This window comes from Amblyomma americanum, chromosome 3 (assembly GCF_052857255.1).
Source record: "Amblyomma americanum isolate KBUSLIRL-KWMA chromosome 3, ASM5285725v1, whole genome shotgun sequence".
Taxonomy (NCBI): Eukaryota; Metazoa; Arthropoda; class Arachnida; order Ixodida; family Ixodidae; genus Amblyomma; species Amblyomma americanum.
The window spans coordinates 173,388,763-173,404,908 of NC_135499.1; the positions used below are offsets into that span (position 1 = coordinate 173,388,763).

The 16,146-nt window shown below is 49.6% G+C and overlaps 1 protein-coding gene across 1 annotated transcript; it reads right to left on the reverse strand.

Annotated features, from left to right (window-relative positions):
• Positions 1-3,484: 3,484 nt before the first annotated feature.
• LOC144124265 (protein argonaute-3-like) lies at positions 3,485-6,215 on the reverse strand. Its single transcript, XM_077656904.1, has one exon. It carries the CDS (start codon positions 6,213-6,215, stop codon positions 3,936-3,938), a length of 2,280 nt encoding a protein of 759 aa, XP_077513030.1. The 3' UTR covers positions 3,485-3,935.
• Between the last annotated feature and the right edge of the window lie 9,931 nt (positions 6,216-16,146).

The window sequence follows — 16,146 nt, forward strand, 5'->3', positions numbered from 1 at the left end:
TTTTAAACTTCCTTGACACGTAATTTGTGTGATATGTAGTGTATTTTGTGTGATGTGAACAGTATATATCAAGAAAATGATGAGTCAGTGTGCGCCCTGATATTTTCTTTGAGTGTAAGACTTAGCTAATCGTGAATTTCCGTGAAAGGAAAAGCTCCCGTGACAAGTGCCAAAATGTGCCTTCGTTCTGTTGTCTAGCGTAGCGTAGTCTACGTATGCTGGTGACGACAGGGAAGAACACTTGTACATACTTTACGTATTGCTTATTCAAGAATGTTTAGTTTTTTGCATTTGTCTAGAGTCGAAATGCTGCTCAAATTGCAGTGCCTTATGGCCGGAAATTCCTTAACAAATGAGAGACTCTTCACATGTACGTTGTTGAGCCAAACTGCTTAGTTTTGTGATGTCTACTCGTCGTTGTGCCAGTGTCCTGTAGTCATCTGTCGTTGTTTTTTCGCTTTTCTTAAGCTTTCTATAGCCGATGTGTCACCAGAGCAGACCATTTTAGTGTAGACACGAACTTGATATCATTACTTGAGCAACACCAACGTGCCTTACTTTTTGTACAAAAGGTAGCTTAGAAATAAAGTTTGGAAGTGTCGTTTTGCCTTCGTCCAGTATCCCACTTGTAATGTATCATGTGTCTGCAAATACCATGAAACAATCGTTTAAAGAGAACCTTATTGAACACCGGCATTTTTGCAGCTTTTAGGAAGAATAATAGGAATCCTGGTTTGAATAGGAAGAATTTCTTGTATAAAAGCTTGAAGATTTTGAGAACATATTTTCTTTTGTTGAGTGCTGAATAACATAGCGGACTGTCATCGCTGGAGGCGGGAATAAAGTGAACGTGATTTTTCATATGTGTGTGTGTGTGTTAGAAGCTGCTCTGTTTTTTCTCAAAGCGGAGGAGTGGAAGCGCGGCTGGCCATGGCTGAGAGTTCCAGAAAAAAAAAAAAACTCGCTATGAAAGGGGTTATGAATGAGGAAGGAAGAGAGGAAGGCACGCTATTATAATTAAACTTCAAATTTTGACCCCCTGTCTACGAAAGGTATTCAGTTAGTTTTCCATTTTGGCCGGTAACTTATTTCATTTTGGGACGGAACTGAAGCTCTTACATTCAAATAAAAGTTTAAGAGCGCCGTTTTTTTCCGCGTAGATAAGAAACAACACGACGACAAAACAGCTCAGCGCAGTACGGTGCAGCGTTGCTTGGAGCGCGTATGGCAGAACTAGTGGTTATGCAGACCTCGCTGCTTATTTTACTCGAGTTCTTTACTCAGTTACGAGAAATTAAAAAAAAAAAAATGTTGCTCTCGTCGCGCTCCGGTGGAAACTGTTGTTCACACCGCACCAACGGTACGGACAGAACGATGCCGGAGAAGTTTTTAGGGAATTCCAGAAGATTCAGTCAAAGATGTACAACACACGTAGTAAATTAAAGACAGCACACTTGCTCTTGCGGCCATACCCCGACTTTCACTTTTGTAGGGGCATATCGCTTTACTTCGCATGGATCACCTGGAGACCCTTGGCACCAGTAGGGATACTACGCTGCTGTGTCTCGACACAGCTGTTACGTCAAACTAAGACGTCACATTGTGTGAGCTTTTCTTTGCATCAGTATTTGTTGCGATTAGGGTACTTAACGGTTGTCTATACTGCCCGACGTAGTACATCCGTGTAGCGGGGTTTCAAGTGGCACAGAAGGAGGCTCGTACAAGTACCCACTTTTGCAGCACAGGGTATTAGGTGCGGTAAACGCCTACACAAAACAAAAGCGCATTAAATCTGCACTTGAATCTATTCTACTGCTCACCAGTTCGTAGTCCAAAACTACACTACTTAAGCACGCAAAGAGCACAGCCAAGGCGGCTGAAAGGCCTTAACTAAACTGTCCGCCTGTGGCACACACGACGCATAGGTTTGCTTCCCGTATTCTCTCTGATCAAAGTGCACTAGTGAATGTGAACAAAACTTACTCCCTAATTCAGGCGCGTAACCTTCGTGCACACTTGTGAGGCTTAGATCTGTGAAAAATAAATCTGGACGTCGCCATCCCAATGTAAATGCGTGATGCGAATGTAGTGGCTGTGTGGGGGGTTCTTACTAGGCCGCTGAGCCTCCTTTGAGGTCTAGGCCGTGAACTCCTCCGAGCTCCCCGGTATTTCACACACCACGCGCGGCCGTCCGTACGGCGGCGCAGCGGAAATGCGAAATGAACACAACACGGAACAGGACGTTCCGATACGTTTATTGGCCTCTCCCAAAATCGCTGGCTGCTGGATGCTTGATCTGCGATTCTTGCCGTCTGGCTTGGTCGTGCGGCTGACGGGGCAAGATGGCGACAACAAATAGGGGAAGGAGGGAGGTAATTACCTGACGTCCTCTCGCTGTCGTCTCTCTCGGCCACGACTGGTACCCGCTGATCTCGGCGCACTTGCCCGTTGTCACTTTCGACCGCTCCGGCGGCGCCTAGCTGTGCGCTATTCGACTAGTTACGTGCACTGGAGGGGTTGCTTTGCCTGCATGCTTTCGAAAGCGTGTATTTTCGCACGATGCAGCCAGATTTTGTCGAGCCACAGCGGCGAGGGTAATCATGTTTTCGAAATTGTAACTAATATTACGGTTACCAACGACCGGTTACAAGTCTCCAATTGCAACCAGACGCCTAAGGGTTGAAAAGTGAATTTTTGAAAATTAGTTGCACTTAGTTTTCCCTGTAACACCCGGTATATGACAGGGTGTAACAATTAACGCGATGGCACCATGCAGGAAGTATTACAGCAGTTCTCATTGGTGTGCTTCAGACAAGCAACGCTAGGGCCTAAATTTTACGGCGGTAGTGGGTGGGTGGCGGTTGTGCGACCATACAGGCGGAATTAACCTTACAGCAGCCTGCCAGCAATTTCTTCGCCTGAGTCAATGGTTTTAGCCATTTTATCTTTGCCACCTTTCCATGAGGTGGAGATTCACTGCACCACCTCGCCTATGTACAAAAAACCGCGATGTGGTGGTTATGAACGACTTCGTTTTAGCATGCCCATGTTCTCGTGCCGCGCATGAGACACCCCTGGGCCAAATTTTAAAACTCTTCAGTCTACACGGTTTCCGTACTTCAAATGAATGTGCTCTAATCTTGCACAACTCGAGCAATTAAAGGGAGCCATCTAATTTCAGAACCAACTTAGTCGCTCCTAGCAACGAGGAGCCGCTTCTACGCGTCTACTGTCTAGAATATGTCTGACTAAGAAAGCATTTGTCTCTAAAAAAAAGCACACTTACATATACTTACCAAAGTGTCCCTAGCAAGGCAAGCCGGTCTTAAAGACTTTCGCAGTGAGGCTAGGAGCGTTCTAAAGTCTGGCTTGTTGTCCAGAATGGGCCTCAAGCTTTAACAGGCCTACATACGCGACAAGAATAAGACTGGACATGCGCAAACTGCGGATAGTCTTTATTTGAGAGTTGCAGTCCCCGCTGGTTGTCACATGAAGGATGTACGGAGAATAAAATCTGCTGTACAAGCAGTGCGACTATTTCGCTAAAGAAAAAGTGCTCAAGTGAGCGATGAGCAATGTAAAATTTGCTGCTTGTGTTTCGCGATATGTAAAAAAATATCGCGATCAAGGCAGGTTTTTGCGTGCAGTACTTAAGTCCGAGCATTCGCGTCACACAAAATCTAATACATTGTGCACAGGTCAACCCGACGGAGATGGACGAATACAGCTCTCTCGGTCAGTAGTATAGTGTGTGGTCCCGAACATTGTTCCGAGATGTGGCGTAAAACGCACCAAATACAAAGAGTTGAGAATATTCCGTACGTGAGAACACAGGTCAGAAGCATGCTTATATAAGAAGGAAAAAAAAAAAGCAGGTCGTTCCTGGCAGGAAGCGGCAGCCGAGCATGCGCCGGGCACTAGCGACCGAGGCAGACCTAGATGAAAAACATTTTGCTCTTGACGTGCTGCGATAGCCTGAAGGTATTTCCGTGTGCTTGTCCCTCAACTTGCAGGTAGCACGACGCTCTGGTGGCGGCGTGGTGAGCGTAGTACACGGGCGCGGGAATGGAGACTGCCGTCTTGCACCGTGCGTACACGTTGCAGAGGCCGTACGTGAGCAGCTGCAGCTCGTCCGACGTAAAACCGATCTCGTCCCAGAGCACGTAGTAGTGGGCCGGCCGGGCGGTGCCGAGCGGGGAGTGGTGGGAGCAGAGGTAAAAGTCGAAGTCGCGCGGATGCGTGATGCCCGTGTCGACGACGGTGCCCTGCTCCACGTTGAGATGCTCGCGGCGCACGAATCGAGTCCCGTGGCCCGTGTCGACAACGGTGCCCTGCTCCACGTTGAGATGCTCGCGGCGCCGCACGAAGCGAGTCCTGTGTCGCTTCTGCACGGTGAGAAGCGTTATGGCCGGCCGCTCCTGCAGCACGTCGTCGCACGCGGCTCTTAGGGCGCGGAGCTCCGACTGCTGCACTTGCGAGAACTGCCCTTCGCTCACTCCGTCTCGGTAGAAGATTATTTTCTCCGGTTCGGCGCCCGTCTCCTCCTTGTAGGTTCGAAGGAGATCTTTGGCGACATTCTCCATGTCCTGGATAATCTCGACCCGCCTTCTGGTAGCGGGATCCTGTGCCTGTACACGGAATGTGGCGACGTAGCGAGAGGCCCGCTCATCAATGCTGGCTACGATGGCGGCCACGGAAGGCTTGCCCTTTTCTTTCGGGCCGGGGTGGCTGACATCCGCGCCCATAACCATCACGTGGTCGAAGCGGAAGGCGCCGACGCCCCCCTTCATGACTTTCTCCGCACCTCCCATCTTGGCCTTCACCTTGCGCATGACGTTGGAAAGGACGCTTACAAGCTGCTGCTGGCTTTTGCAGAAGTTTGCTTTGGTAACGCACTGCGTTATGAAGCCGAACTTGGTCTCCGCGTAGTATTTTATGCTGTTGTAGCGAGGAGAGTTCTTGTCCAGAATAACGAAAACGATATCGGGCCTCCTGGATTTCCTACTTAGGTCCTCAAGCATACTGCGTGGGTTACTCTGACTAAAATCCCTGGAGTCCCAATGTTCGCTTAGGTGTACATTTAGTTTTTTGCCCTCGTTGACGAGCGTATCTCGGAATATGTTAAGTTGATTACATGCTAGAGGGGCGTTTTTGCACGCGTTGGCTATAACCCAGTACTGTACCGTCAAAGGAACAGTAGATCCGGTTTCGGTTGGAAAATCTGTCAGCCTCCTCGCCTTGAGTTCATAGGGGGATTCAGGCAGGTCTTTAAAGAAGCTCTGGAGCAGCGACTTATCCATCTTTTGATTCACGGCATTTTTGGCTGTGCCGAGCTTAACTTGAGGTGTCATCAACATATATTCTCTAGTACCTTTATCTAGAGTGAACTCCTTCAAGATTTGTACGCACTTCCCGAACTTAATGGGGAAGCATTTCTCCATGGGATAGTAGCAGTTGCCACCCACATCGATGCAAGGAAGTTTTGGGTAAGCGAGCTGAGGTTTATACTTTCTATTGAAGTAGTTCGCCACCGTGATGGATTCATTTCCGTAATCAAACTGCTTCTCCTCCGCCGTCTCCTCGGTCACGTGCACAACTGTCATTTTGGGCCTGTACGTCAAGTGCTTGACGCAGATTGGCATGCCGCAAAAAAACCCTCTGACATTCTCGACTTGCCGTTCATTCAATGACTGGACACGCTCAGGCCGCACTCTGTCCTTGAATAGCAAATGTTTTGCCAGCAAGGCGAGGTCTTCCGCTTCGTTGTAGAAGGCCGCCCGGACGACGTCTACGTTAATGAACGCACCAGCCTCGCCTATGCGGAGGCTGGTGAAGAGGCCCTCGCCAATGACAATTCCAGGATCAAGCCGCTGGTCACACTGAACCTGTTCGAAGAGGAGCCTGCCGATAGTCTGCCGACCCCTGGAGCATGCTTGGCGTATCGCAATGTCTAGCGCTTGCACCATCGCCTGCTGGTCGTTGCTTTTCAACTCCGCTACTTTGCGTACGAGAATCAAGAACTGGTCCGACCCACTTCTCCCACCTGGTCGTGGCAAAGAGACAACACTCGATAGCTCGTCGGTAATCGGGAGGGCCTGTGTCGTGTACATGTTCTTTTCGCCGTCGAAAACAACAACGATGCTTTCGTATTGCTTACGGAACTCGCAGAAGACCAGAGATTTGCAGCGTTTGGAAAGCCGGGAAGGTGGTTTCATGTCCCCAGAAGGCCCCGCACCAGCGTCTGCACCAGCATGTGCGCCTGCATACGCCGCAGGTACCGGCGAGCATGTTTTTGTAATGTCCACGTCGTAGTGATAGAGGGTTAAGTTCTCCCGTAACGTCACATGGAAGAAGTTCGCTTCGACGGTGACTGGTTCGCCCTCTAAGCCGCTTCCCGGACGCCGTGGGAAGCCGTCTGCGACGTCAGCAGCACCTGTGGTCCTAGAGCCGCGGGCACCGCCAGCTGAACGGATGATCCTGGTGGACTCCGCCGACTTGCAAGAACTTGCTGGCGAGGTTAACTCTGCGCGAAGTACAAAGAATTCATGAGAAAAAATTCCTAATGTGGGGGCGTGCTGTCCACGCTCATTAAAAAAATCTACCAACAGGTTAAGCAGCGCGCTCAGTTCACTTTCAGTGAAGTGCAGAATAGTTGCTATAAAAGAGCCCTGAAGCAAGGTTTATGGTTATGGTTTATGGGGTTTAACGCCTTAAAGAGACTATGGGGGCGCCCTTGAGGAAGGCTCCCGATAATCTGACCGCCTGGGGTTGACTGACGTGCACTGGCTTCGCACAGTAAACGAGCCTATAGCATTTCGCCTCCATCGCAATGCGACCGCCGCGACCGGAAAGCAAGGAAGGGCGTTGACCCGCCGCGGTGGCTCAGTGGTAAGGGCGCTCGACTACTGATCTGGAGTTCCCGGGTTCGAACCCGACCGCGGCGGCTGCGTTTTTATGGAGGAAAAACGCTAAGGCGCCCGTGTGCTGTGCGATTTCAGTGCATGTTAAAGATCCCCAGGTGGTCGAAACAATAACAATAACAATAACAATAACAATAACAACAATAACAATAATAATATTAGAGGCCACAGAGCTGGATCCGGTTGCCTGTCATGCAGAGGCAAGCATTACAGGCGCTTACCCCCAGAGTGTGAAGAGTGATTACTGTTAGTTGGTTCGATAATTGATTAGCACAACCAGGATCCCACACATGATGCTGCGATGGTTGTGTTTATGTCATGCGAGGGTTACAATGAGGGACACTAGACGACATCAGCCTATAAATGATTGGGACTATGGCAGAGACGATGGCAACACGAAACACGAGGACTCAATAATACTTTCAGCGTTTTTTAAAGGGGCAATTGAGTCTCCCTGGGCCGTTAAACCGCATAAACCAACCAAAACGTTATTATCAGCTTGCTCAACTAAAACCACTGGTTCTCGCTGGCGCATAATGGGGGAAAGCCGTTTCACATAGCTGTTAGGTCGACTTAAGTGGAACTGCCCCATTGCTCGGCAGGAGCACGAAGACGTCCGATGCTCAGGCGCATGCAACTATGCTGCCGCCGTCATTACTTCCTAGGCCTTGCACAATAACCTTACAAAGCCGAGTAACCAGTTTTGTTGCAAGAAGACTGGCGAGCTGACCAGAAGAAAGGGGAGATGTAGAGTTGGAATTTTGCGACAATTTGTCAGTACCGTTGACGTCGCCCAGGACCACACTGGCAGGCGGTCACATGCATGGTATATATGCCTCTGCGGCTCGGAACCTAAGGCTTGAATATTCATGTTTTGTCGCCGCAGCTGTGCATTTGGTAATGAATGAAAGATGATCGGGCAGTGCTGGTTTGCTGAACCCTCTTGAGGGAGTGGGCTTTTTCTGTCGGGAAACCTGATAAACCTGAGTGCCTTCAACCTGTTGAGTTCATCACAACTGTGCGAAGAAAGCTTGCTCTGAAAATTTGATCATGCCCGACTTGAGCATACGATGAACTAAATAAAAGTGCACATGACGGACGCCAACAGTCACCGAAACCAAGCAGCATAGGTGATGTTTTTTTCTTCAGTTTGCGGTGTAGATTGCTTGAAAATTAAGAGTTTTATTTTGTGGCTTAAAGGCAGCTAATAAAAACAGAAGAGAAAACAGCCATAGGAAACCGGTGGGATCTGAACACAAGACCTCCGAATTTCGCGACCGGTGCTCTACCATCCGAGCTACAGCGGCGGCTGTTCAATCTTCTGTCGGGGGTAACTAGTGTAACCGGACCTTGAGAGTTCACCAGCGCCACACTCGTCCACAGCGGCGGACGTAGTATGTCCTGCATTACCACGAGTGCTATGAAGGAATGTGATCGACCGGTGAAAGAGGAAGTTGTGCGAGAACCTTCTTATGCTACCAATAGAAGGAAGACTGTCAGGTTGTTTCGAGGCCCTCGATAAACTATTCAGCAGACAAGGGAATGGAAAGAGCTGCTAGTCATGATATACATGACGGAAGCCAATAGTTGCCGAAATTAAGTTGCACAGTGGTTTTTTTCAACATGTGGTGTGCTGGAGAGGAAGTTGAACTTGTGCAGCTGGTCTACTGATGCTGGAATTGCGGTTTTCCCAGCAGGACCATCCACCATGATAATGGAATGCTATGTTAACTAGTGCTGTCACGTGGCATCTACAAATGAAAAGAGCGACGTCACTGCTCTAGCGTCTGGAAGCAACGTCCAACCTTTACAGGTGCGCTAAGGCTTTAGGATTTCCTTCTGTACGGCTGCGAATCACGCTTGAAACAGCGAGGGCCTTGAAAGGCGCCTTGCGTTTGATACCCAGCTATACTACAAGCTCGATTCGATGTAGCGCTGGCCATCAAGACGATATACGATCAAAGGCAGGACAAAGACAGCGGTAAACGTAGCTTTTGCTCCATCTTCGCACTGCATCGTTTAAGAGATATGCACAGTCAACCAGAAGAAGTCCCTGAGCCGGTGCGAAGGGCCTCAATATCACGACAGCTAGATGCGGGACAGTTAAAGGGCCAATGGCGTTGCCAGTGTAGCACGTAGAACACGTGTTCAGCTGCCGCCTGAAGAGTTACAAATGTGGGTACAAGCCATAAAGAACAGTGGGTGTGTGTCTTCTCGGGGAAGTCACACTAACCCCCCCCCCCCCCCCTCCCCCACACACACACACACTAACCCCCCCTCTTCCCACGCACACACTAACTCCTCCACGCACACACTAACCCCCTCCCCCCCACACGCACACACTAATCATTCGTTCATTGCAAGCCCTTGCTATGCAGCTTACCTTGACGAGGGCTGTTGGTTGAACCACTAGAGCTGCCGCGGCTGGATGGGCTAAATGGTCGCGCTTGAGGGTTGAGGGCTGACGAGTGCACAGGAATGGAGCTACTGGCGACATCGGCTGCGGGATGAGCGGGGAATGAACCTGCTCGATAGCCACACGCAAGGAAGGTAATCCCGTTTTAGTGCGTTCTGTCTCATTGAAAGTTCTATTCGGATTACTTCAGACATTCAAACAAGTTTTAGTGCGTGGAAGGGCTATTGCAACTTACGTAGCAGTACACGACAGCAAACAGATTAAAGCCTGAACCCCATGTGCGCGAAAGAGCGAGCGACGCGACAAGGCGGCAGGCGACGCGAACCCGCGACGTGCGCAGCGGACTCCGTGCTTTGCGCACTCAAGCTTAGAAACATGCCCGTGACCTGTTGTTTCTCTTAAAATTTTGTGTGAGTGTGCCCCACAGTCAGGGCAAAAGAAATATGTCCTCTACGGCAGCGGTGTAGCGGAAGTGGAGATAACCAACGGCTTGCTTGCGGAGACGAAGTCACATCACGGATTCACGGGGGAGGTGTGCTTCTGTTCGATGCCTGTGCACTCCGGCTTAGTAAAAACACGCCCATAAACTGTCACCGCAATCTGACTGTTAGTGAGTAAACTATAATATACCAGTGAGAATGCGCGCCGCGAGTGTTTCTGCACGTATATACAGTTGGAGCGCAGCGGCACGGTGGATCAAGCGCCGGTACCCGCGGCTCGACACGCATCTCTCCCTGCAGTGCGCCCGCTTCAAATGCTGTTAGCCCTCCGCAACCAACAAGTGGATTGTTTTAATTATTTAAATCATGTGGGTCTGCCTCTCAGCTATAAAACCAAACATTTTTTCGACGATAGCGATGACCAAGACGACGCGCTGGTTTCATGAGATGTACCCGCGAGAAACCGTGGACAAACCGGAAACGGCTTTGTGGGGCTCTGATTGGCCAGTCACGTGGGGGACTTCCGGGCAACGAGCGAAATTTTCTGTGGGTGCAGATCTGAGCAACACGGCAAGCGACATATGCAGTTTGCTCCGCGCGACGACGTCGCCTTCGTGTGAGTTTGGCGTACATGGAGTCCAGGCTTTAAACTTTAAACGGAGCGATGTTGCGTACACCGCATTATGCGAAGATCTTGGTAAGCAAGAATGGAGGTAGCAGCGACGGGTGCCCTATAACCGCCAGAAAACGAGAAATTGGGATAACAGAACTGACCCCAGTGAAAAAGGGTAGAGAGGGAGGGGGAGGGCACACCACCGCAATCCTCCCAAATTGCTCGCAAATAAAGCACTGTACGACAATTGCAATCTAAAGTAAAACATATTCAAGAAACGGGACAGCATAAACGGTCCTGGTGAAACAAGTTTTTCGTGACTGCCATTTATTGCGCCCCGATTTGTCACACTTATCTGCCTAACACCTCACTGCCCTTTTAAGTTAAACATCAGGACCGATCAATGCGATTCATGCGGCATAGCGCGCGTTAGCATCAGTTTTCCTCCACTAGTGGTGACGTGATATAGTACAATCTCAGTGTGCCGCACCGTGCCTCTCGCCACTAGCCCCACGCCTAGACTTATTGATGACCATGGCTTCCCTCTTACCACCCCTCGCCTTCTGCCGACTCGCCCTCATTTCTACCTTCCCCTGCCCTCTACACTTCCCTCTCGCCCTTTTCCTTTCTTTACTTAACCTCATCTCTACCGAGACTTCACACGCAGGACCACTCTGGGCACTTTCTGCTGAACGGCTTCTAACGCTAACGCATTAAATAAAATGCCGCGAGTTGTGCACGATAAGGCTACAAGCGACAGCGCGAGTGAATATCTATGCGGAACTCACGTGACTGACCACGCAGTGTTTGTCCTTGAGTGGCGCTTTGTATCGCAGGATCGGGTCGCTGTTGGCCACCACGACTCTTGCCGCCACGTTGCCCACGGGAAGGCGGTCTCGATGGGGGGCGTTGGAACGCCAGCTGTTGCTCAGGAGGTCCCGCCGTTCCTACCTGCTGTCGGACACGCGGCCCATAATGAGCGAGTTGGCCCCTTCCCGCTTGATTAAGCAGGCGACCAGGCCTGGTGCTCATGTCGAAGCCAGGGTTCATTATAGCAGGGCCAGGCGCTTGAGTGGGAGGATGCGGTGGCGCGACATAGTACTGAGGCTCCAAGACCCTTGGGGCAACATTGTGCCCGATGGACAGTAGTGGTACAAAGCTTTCAGATGGAGGCGCTTGTAGGCCCGAGGCGGCAGGATCAACGTGCCTATAGGCTGGCTGGTACTGGTAACGAGGCTGTGCTTGGTACAAGATCTGGCCCGCTTGTGAACTGGCATGGTAATTAGGGTCTCCAACTCCAGCGCCACTTGTGGCCCTAGCAGCCATGGCTTGGGACAAATACCTTTGTTGGTGGAAGTAACCCGTTGATTGTGCAGAGGTCGAGGCCTGTTCGACGTAGTGGCCCGGTTGTAGGGGTGCACTGGGGTTCACGTTGTGGGCGTACGAGATGTTGCTCTGTTGTGAACTCGCATAGTAGTTAGGGTCTCCAACTCCAGCGCAGCTTGTGGACCTAGCATCCATGGCTTGGTGCGAATACAGTGGCTGGTAGAAGTGACTCGTTGATTGTGCCGAAGTCGAGGCGTGTTCGATGTGGTAGCCCGGTTGTAGGGGTGCACTGGGGTTCACGTTGTGGGCGTACGAGATGTTGCTCTGTTGTGAACTCGCATAGTAGTTAGGGTCTCCAACTCCAGCGCCGCTTGTGGACCTAGCATCCATGGCTTGGTGCGAATACAGTGGCTGGTAGAAGTGACTCGTTGATTGTGCCGAAGTCGAGGCGTGTTCGATGTGGTAGCCCGATAGTGGAGGTGCATGGTGGTTCACATCCGGGTCTTCGGCGCCGATCGTGGTCCTTATATTGAAGTCATGCGGGGGAGCTCCTGTGCGAGAGCGTCGCCCGCGATCCGCCATGCTGCGCCTGGAAGTAACAACGCGATCATAGCTTTAGCTTCAACGTCCAGCGCCTGACAAATATTTAATGCCTAAGGACATAGGCGCATTAGCTGCATACTGGGTTAGACAGGTAAGTGACCTGGCACGCGACAGAATATGGATTACTGTTCATTGTACAACTAAATGCAGGTCTGAGGCCTAGCTTAAGGGAGGGGGTAGTGCGTGACTTCAGAACTAGTGATCATAAAATATTCTGTTGCAATGACATAATCAATGCGAGGGCCATTAAACTTGGCAAATGTAATGCACGAAAGCTACAGTTATAAAAAAGATAATTTCTAGTAAAGATTTTTACATTTAATTTTATTTTTATTTTCCCACATTGATACCTTCTGAGAAATGACCTAAAACACGGCGCTGAAATAAGCAGTGCGTAAAGACATTTGTTACAGAAGTGGAGCGTGAATTGTAAGCATAGAATAGAAACTATGTTTCCTGGAATATTTGTCTTCACTGAGAAAATGAACTTGAGGAAACATAAGTTTTTATTCCAGGCTTATAATTCTGCTGCCACTTGTGTTACAGTAACTTGTCTTTCCGCACTGCTACTTCAGGCCATTTCTAAAAAATAAAAAATAAACGCGAAATTGTGTAAATAAAAATTATACTTTTCCGGGAAAATATTAAACTTTGTTCCTACCGATTCCGTGCATTACTTGAGCCAAGTTTCAATAATGCACCTTTGATTATGCTACAGCTGCGGAATATTCTACGATTACTACTTCTAAAGTCTACCCCAGCCTTATACGACCAGAGAAACTTCAAAAAGAAGCTCGCCAACCTGCGATGTAAGCCGCAACATACCTAGCGCTGCGGGTGCAGTATTTCAGTTCACAGATTCAAAGAAGTCTACAATGCAAATGAGGATTTGGAGTAGTAGGATGGTGATCCCGCCAACATTGAGGGGGCTGGTTGACAACCACTGGCCATCGCAGGAAACACGCACTTATCGCGACACGCGCTCTAAGTCCCGACGAAACCTGTACAAATTCGAAAAAGGATTGTGTTCCGAGATTAGCGGTAGCTACGAATAATGCGCCACTGGGGCATTAAATATGCTTTGAGCGATACTATTGGCCCGTTCGCTGCCCAACTTACTGAAGTTTCACTTATCAGTAGGGCTCATTTAAGCTTCTACGCGGGACTGGACTGATTTCTTTGACAAATCCCAACACTTTACCGCGATGCAGCTAAAAAACAATACCTCACATCAGAGTAGGGTGTATCGCGGCGCTGACCAATCGACGCATCTGGGACTGGAAGAAAATGGCCGTGCCAGTTGCTGCCAAGAGCAACTGTTTTAAATACGCATTTCTCCAAAGTTCCTCTCCAAAGCCAGGCGCAGACCTCTTCCTAGCACCGTGGTTCCTAGCCTCCGAGGGGGCGCTACGGTCTAAGCGTGCGCTAGGGTGCCTGGATACCTCTCGATGCAGCTTCCTTGGGCAGGACAGCGACATTGCCATATGGAAGAACGGGATCGTTTGACCACATTAAAATATCTCTCGGCTACTGGACATTTCCGCGTCTTAAGATAGTTCTAGCATAGGCGGACCGCCGTACGGTAAATACGGCAACGCGTTGCCTTTGCTACCGTTGCCAGGCTTGCCTAGCCAAATTTTCCGTACGGTAGCAGTTTCCTTAGTTACTGTCGGGCTAAAACTTGACAGACTTGAGCGCTCAATACCAGTTCCATACGTCGCAGTCTTATTTCAGAACAAATTTTCGCGCCTTTCTGTCCATTGTAGGGGTCGGCGCAGCCCGTGCGATTCAAAATAGAGTAGCTCAATCGGATAATGGGAGTCTCCACCGTACCAAAGGAAGCAGTATCGAGACACCCTAAAATTGGGCCACTTGTTTAGGCCTGAACGCTCCGGCTATTTGCTTCGGCACCCGCGCCTGAGACTGCGGGGTTTCCTGGTCAGTTTTGAGCCTTGCGAGGACGTTGTCACGTGAACCGGGGGGGGGGGGGGGGGGCGGTCGTGACGACGAACACGGTCGCTTGCAGCTTGGTGATCGCTATAGGTCCGAAAGGGCGTGATCCTGTATTCAGTTTAGAGTGAGCTCAGGGAGTTATCGGCCGGTAAGAGGCGCTTACGTCCATCCAGCATGCTAACTTGCTTTGTTCGCGCTTGTGCCAGTGGGTGCAAGACCAACAGAAAATCGGCACCACTTTGCACCCCAGAGCGATCCTACCGGGAGTGGGGTATGGAACTAGACTCGTGGGCATTTTTCTACGTGTTACAAGAAACGTCGCAGAATAGTTATCAGTTACTTTGGCAGCAGTGCGATTTAAGAAGTTAAGTTTAAGTACCTAGGAGTAACCCTTAAGAGTAATCTCTCACGGTCCATACATTTCAGACAATTGTGCTCCTGATTTTAAGAAGTTATGCTTGCTTAAAAGAAAACTTAAAAGTGTTCACGCGAGTACAGACGCTTTTAACATATAATGCGCGTACAAGGTCCAAGTTGGGATATGCGTCGGCACTGTGGGATCCCTACACGAAGAGGAACACAAAAATTGGAACGTATTCACAGAAAAGGCGGTAAGGTCTATCCAGGAAATGTAGGAGATTAGATTCTCATTTGCTCATGCAAGGACATCAGATTCCAATGATACAAATACGCAGGAAAATAAGCCGACCTCCGTTCCTTCATGATTTTTTTCTGCAAAAAAAACTCGTTAAGCCTACCCAATTGCACAAAGCAAGCCAACAATTAGCCGAACAAGGCATACAATACAACAAACACCGACTGAGATTTTGTAAAAACAAAATTCTACAAGAACGGTGTTCTCGAAATGTGTCCTTTTTCTTACCATGATGACTAGAGTTAATTTCGCGTTCTCGGTCTTTGTCCTTTTGTAGTATAGCCTTTTTACAGTTCAGTAGTTTGTTGAAATGACCCTGATGCTAGGTCCAAAGCATTAGCCAGCAGTATGGTGAAATAAATAAAATGCGATAAAGTTATACCCCGCAAAGACAAGCTGCTTGAAAAGATATGTACGCGCAAATTGTGCCATGTTCACAGATGAAATGATAACGGCGGGTTTCTGTGGAATTCAAGCGCGACTAGCAAACGCCAGCATGTGTTCTGTCCTTGTTTATAAACAATTGGAAACAATGGTAAGAAGGGACAATCCTGTCGCAAACCTTTGTATGTTCGCCCTCTCCATACAATTTAGCCTTTGCCTGGCGGATGGATGAATGTATGAATGAATAAGGCTGAACCCTTTAAATCGGGCGGTGGCTCAAGCCACCTAGCCATGACTAGCGACTGAATGGCGAAAGCGCCACCTCGCGAAAAAAATTTCACTGGCCATCCCTGTAGTATGTCGCTACGGCGCCCACTCCCACAGCAAGTTCGACGCAGACAAGAACGCAGCGGCGAATGTCTCTCAGAGGATGATCTCCAGCCAATGGCGTCGATTGGTGGTAGGGAGGTCGCGGTTGGTTCCCTAGCGTGATATCGCAGGTGACGAAGGCGCCCCCGTGTTAGGGGACTGACCGCGACGTCATAACACTTGGGCGAAGCCTTTGGTCAGAGGGCCTCCGATGAGGGACATTCGCCGCTGCGTTCGTGACTTTAGGCGCGACTTGTGACAAACGGTGCGAGAGAAAGACACATGCCCTGCGTATGTAGGAGGAAGGTGCTTGACGAATCGACATCGGCTGACCTGGCTAGCGTCACGCGACTGTGCGAATACTCGGAAAGCAAAGGCCTCTGAAATCCTTAGCGCCTGGAATATTCACTCAGCTGTGCAGCATGCTGCATAAACTGACAAGTGGCGCGAAAGTGCCCGTCTCTAGC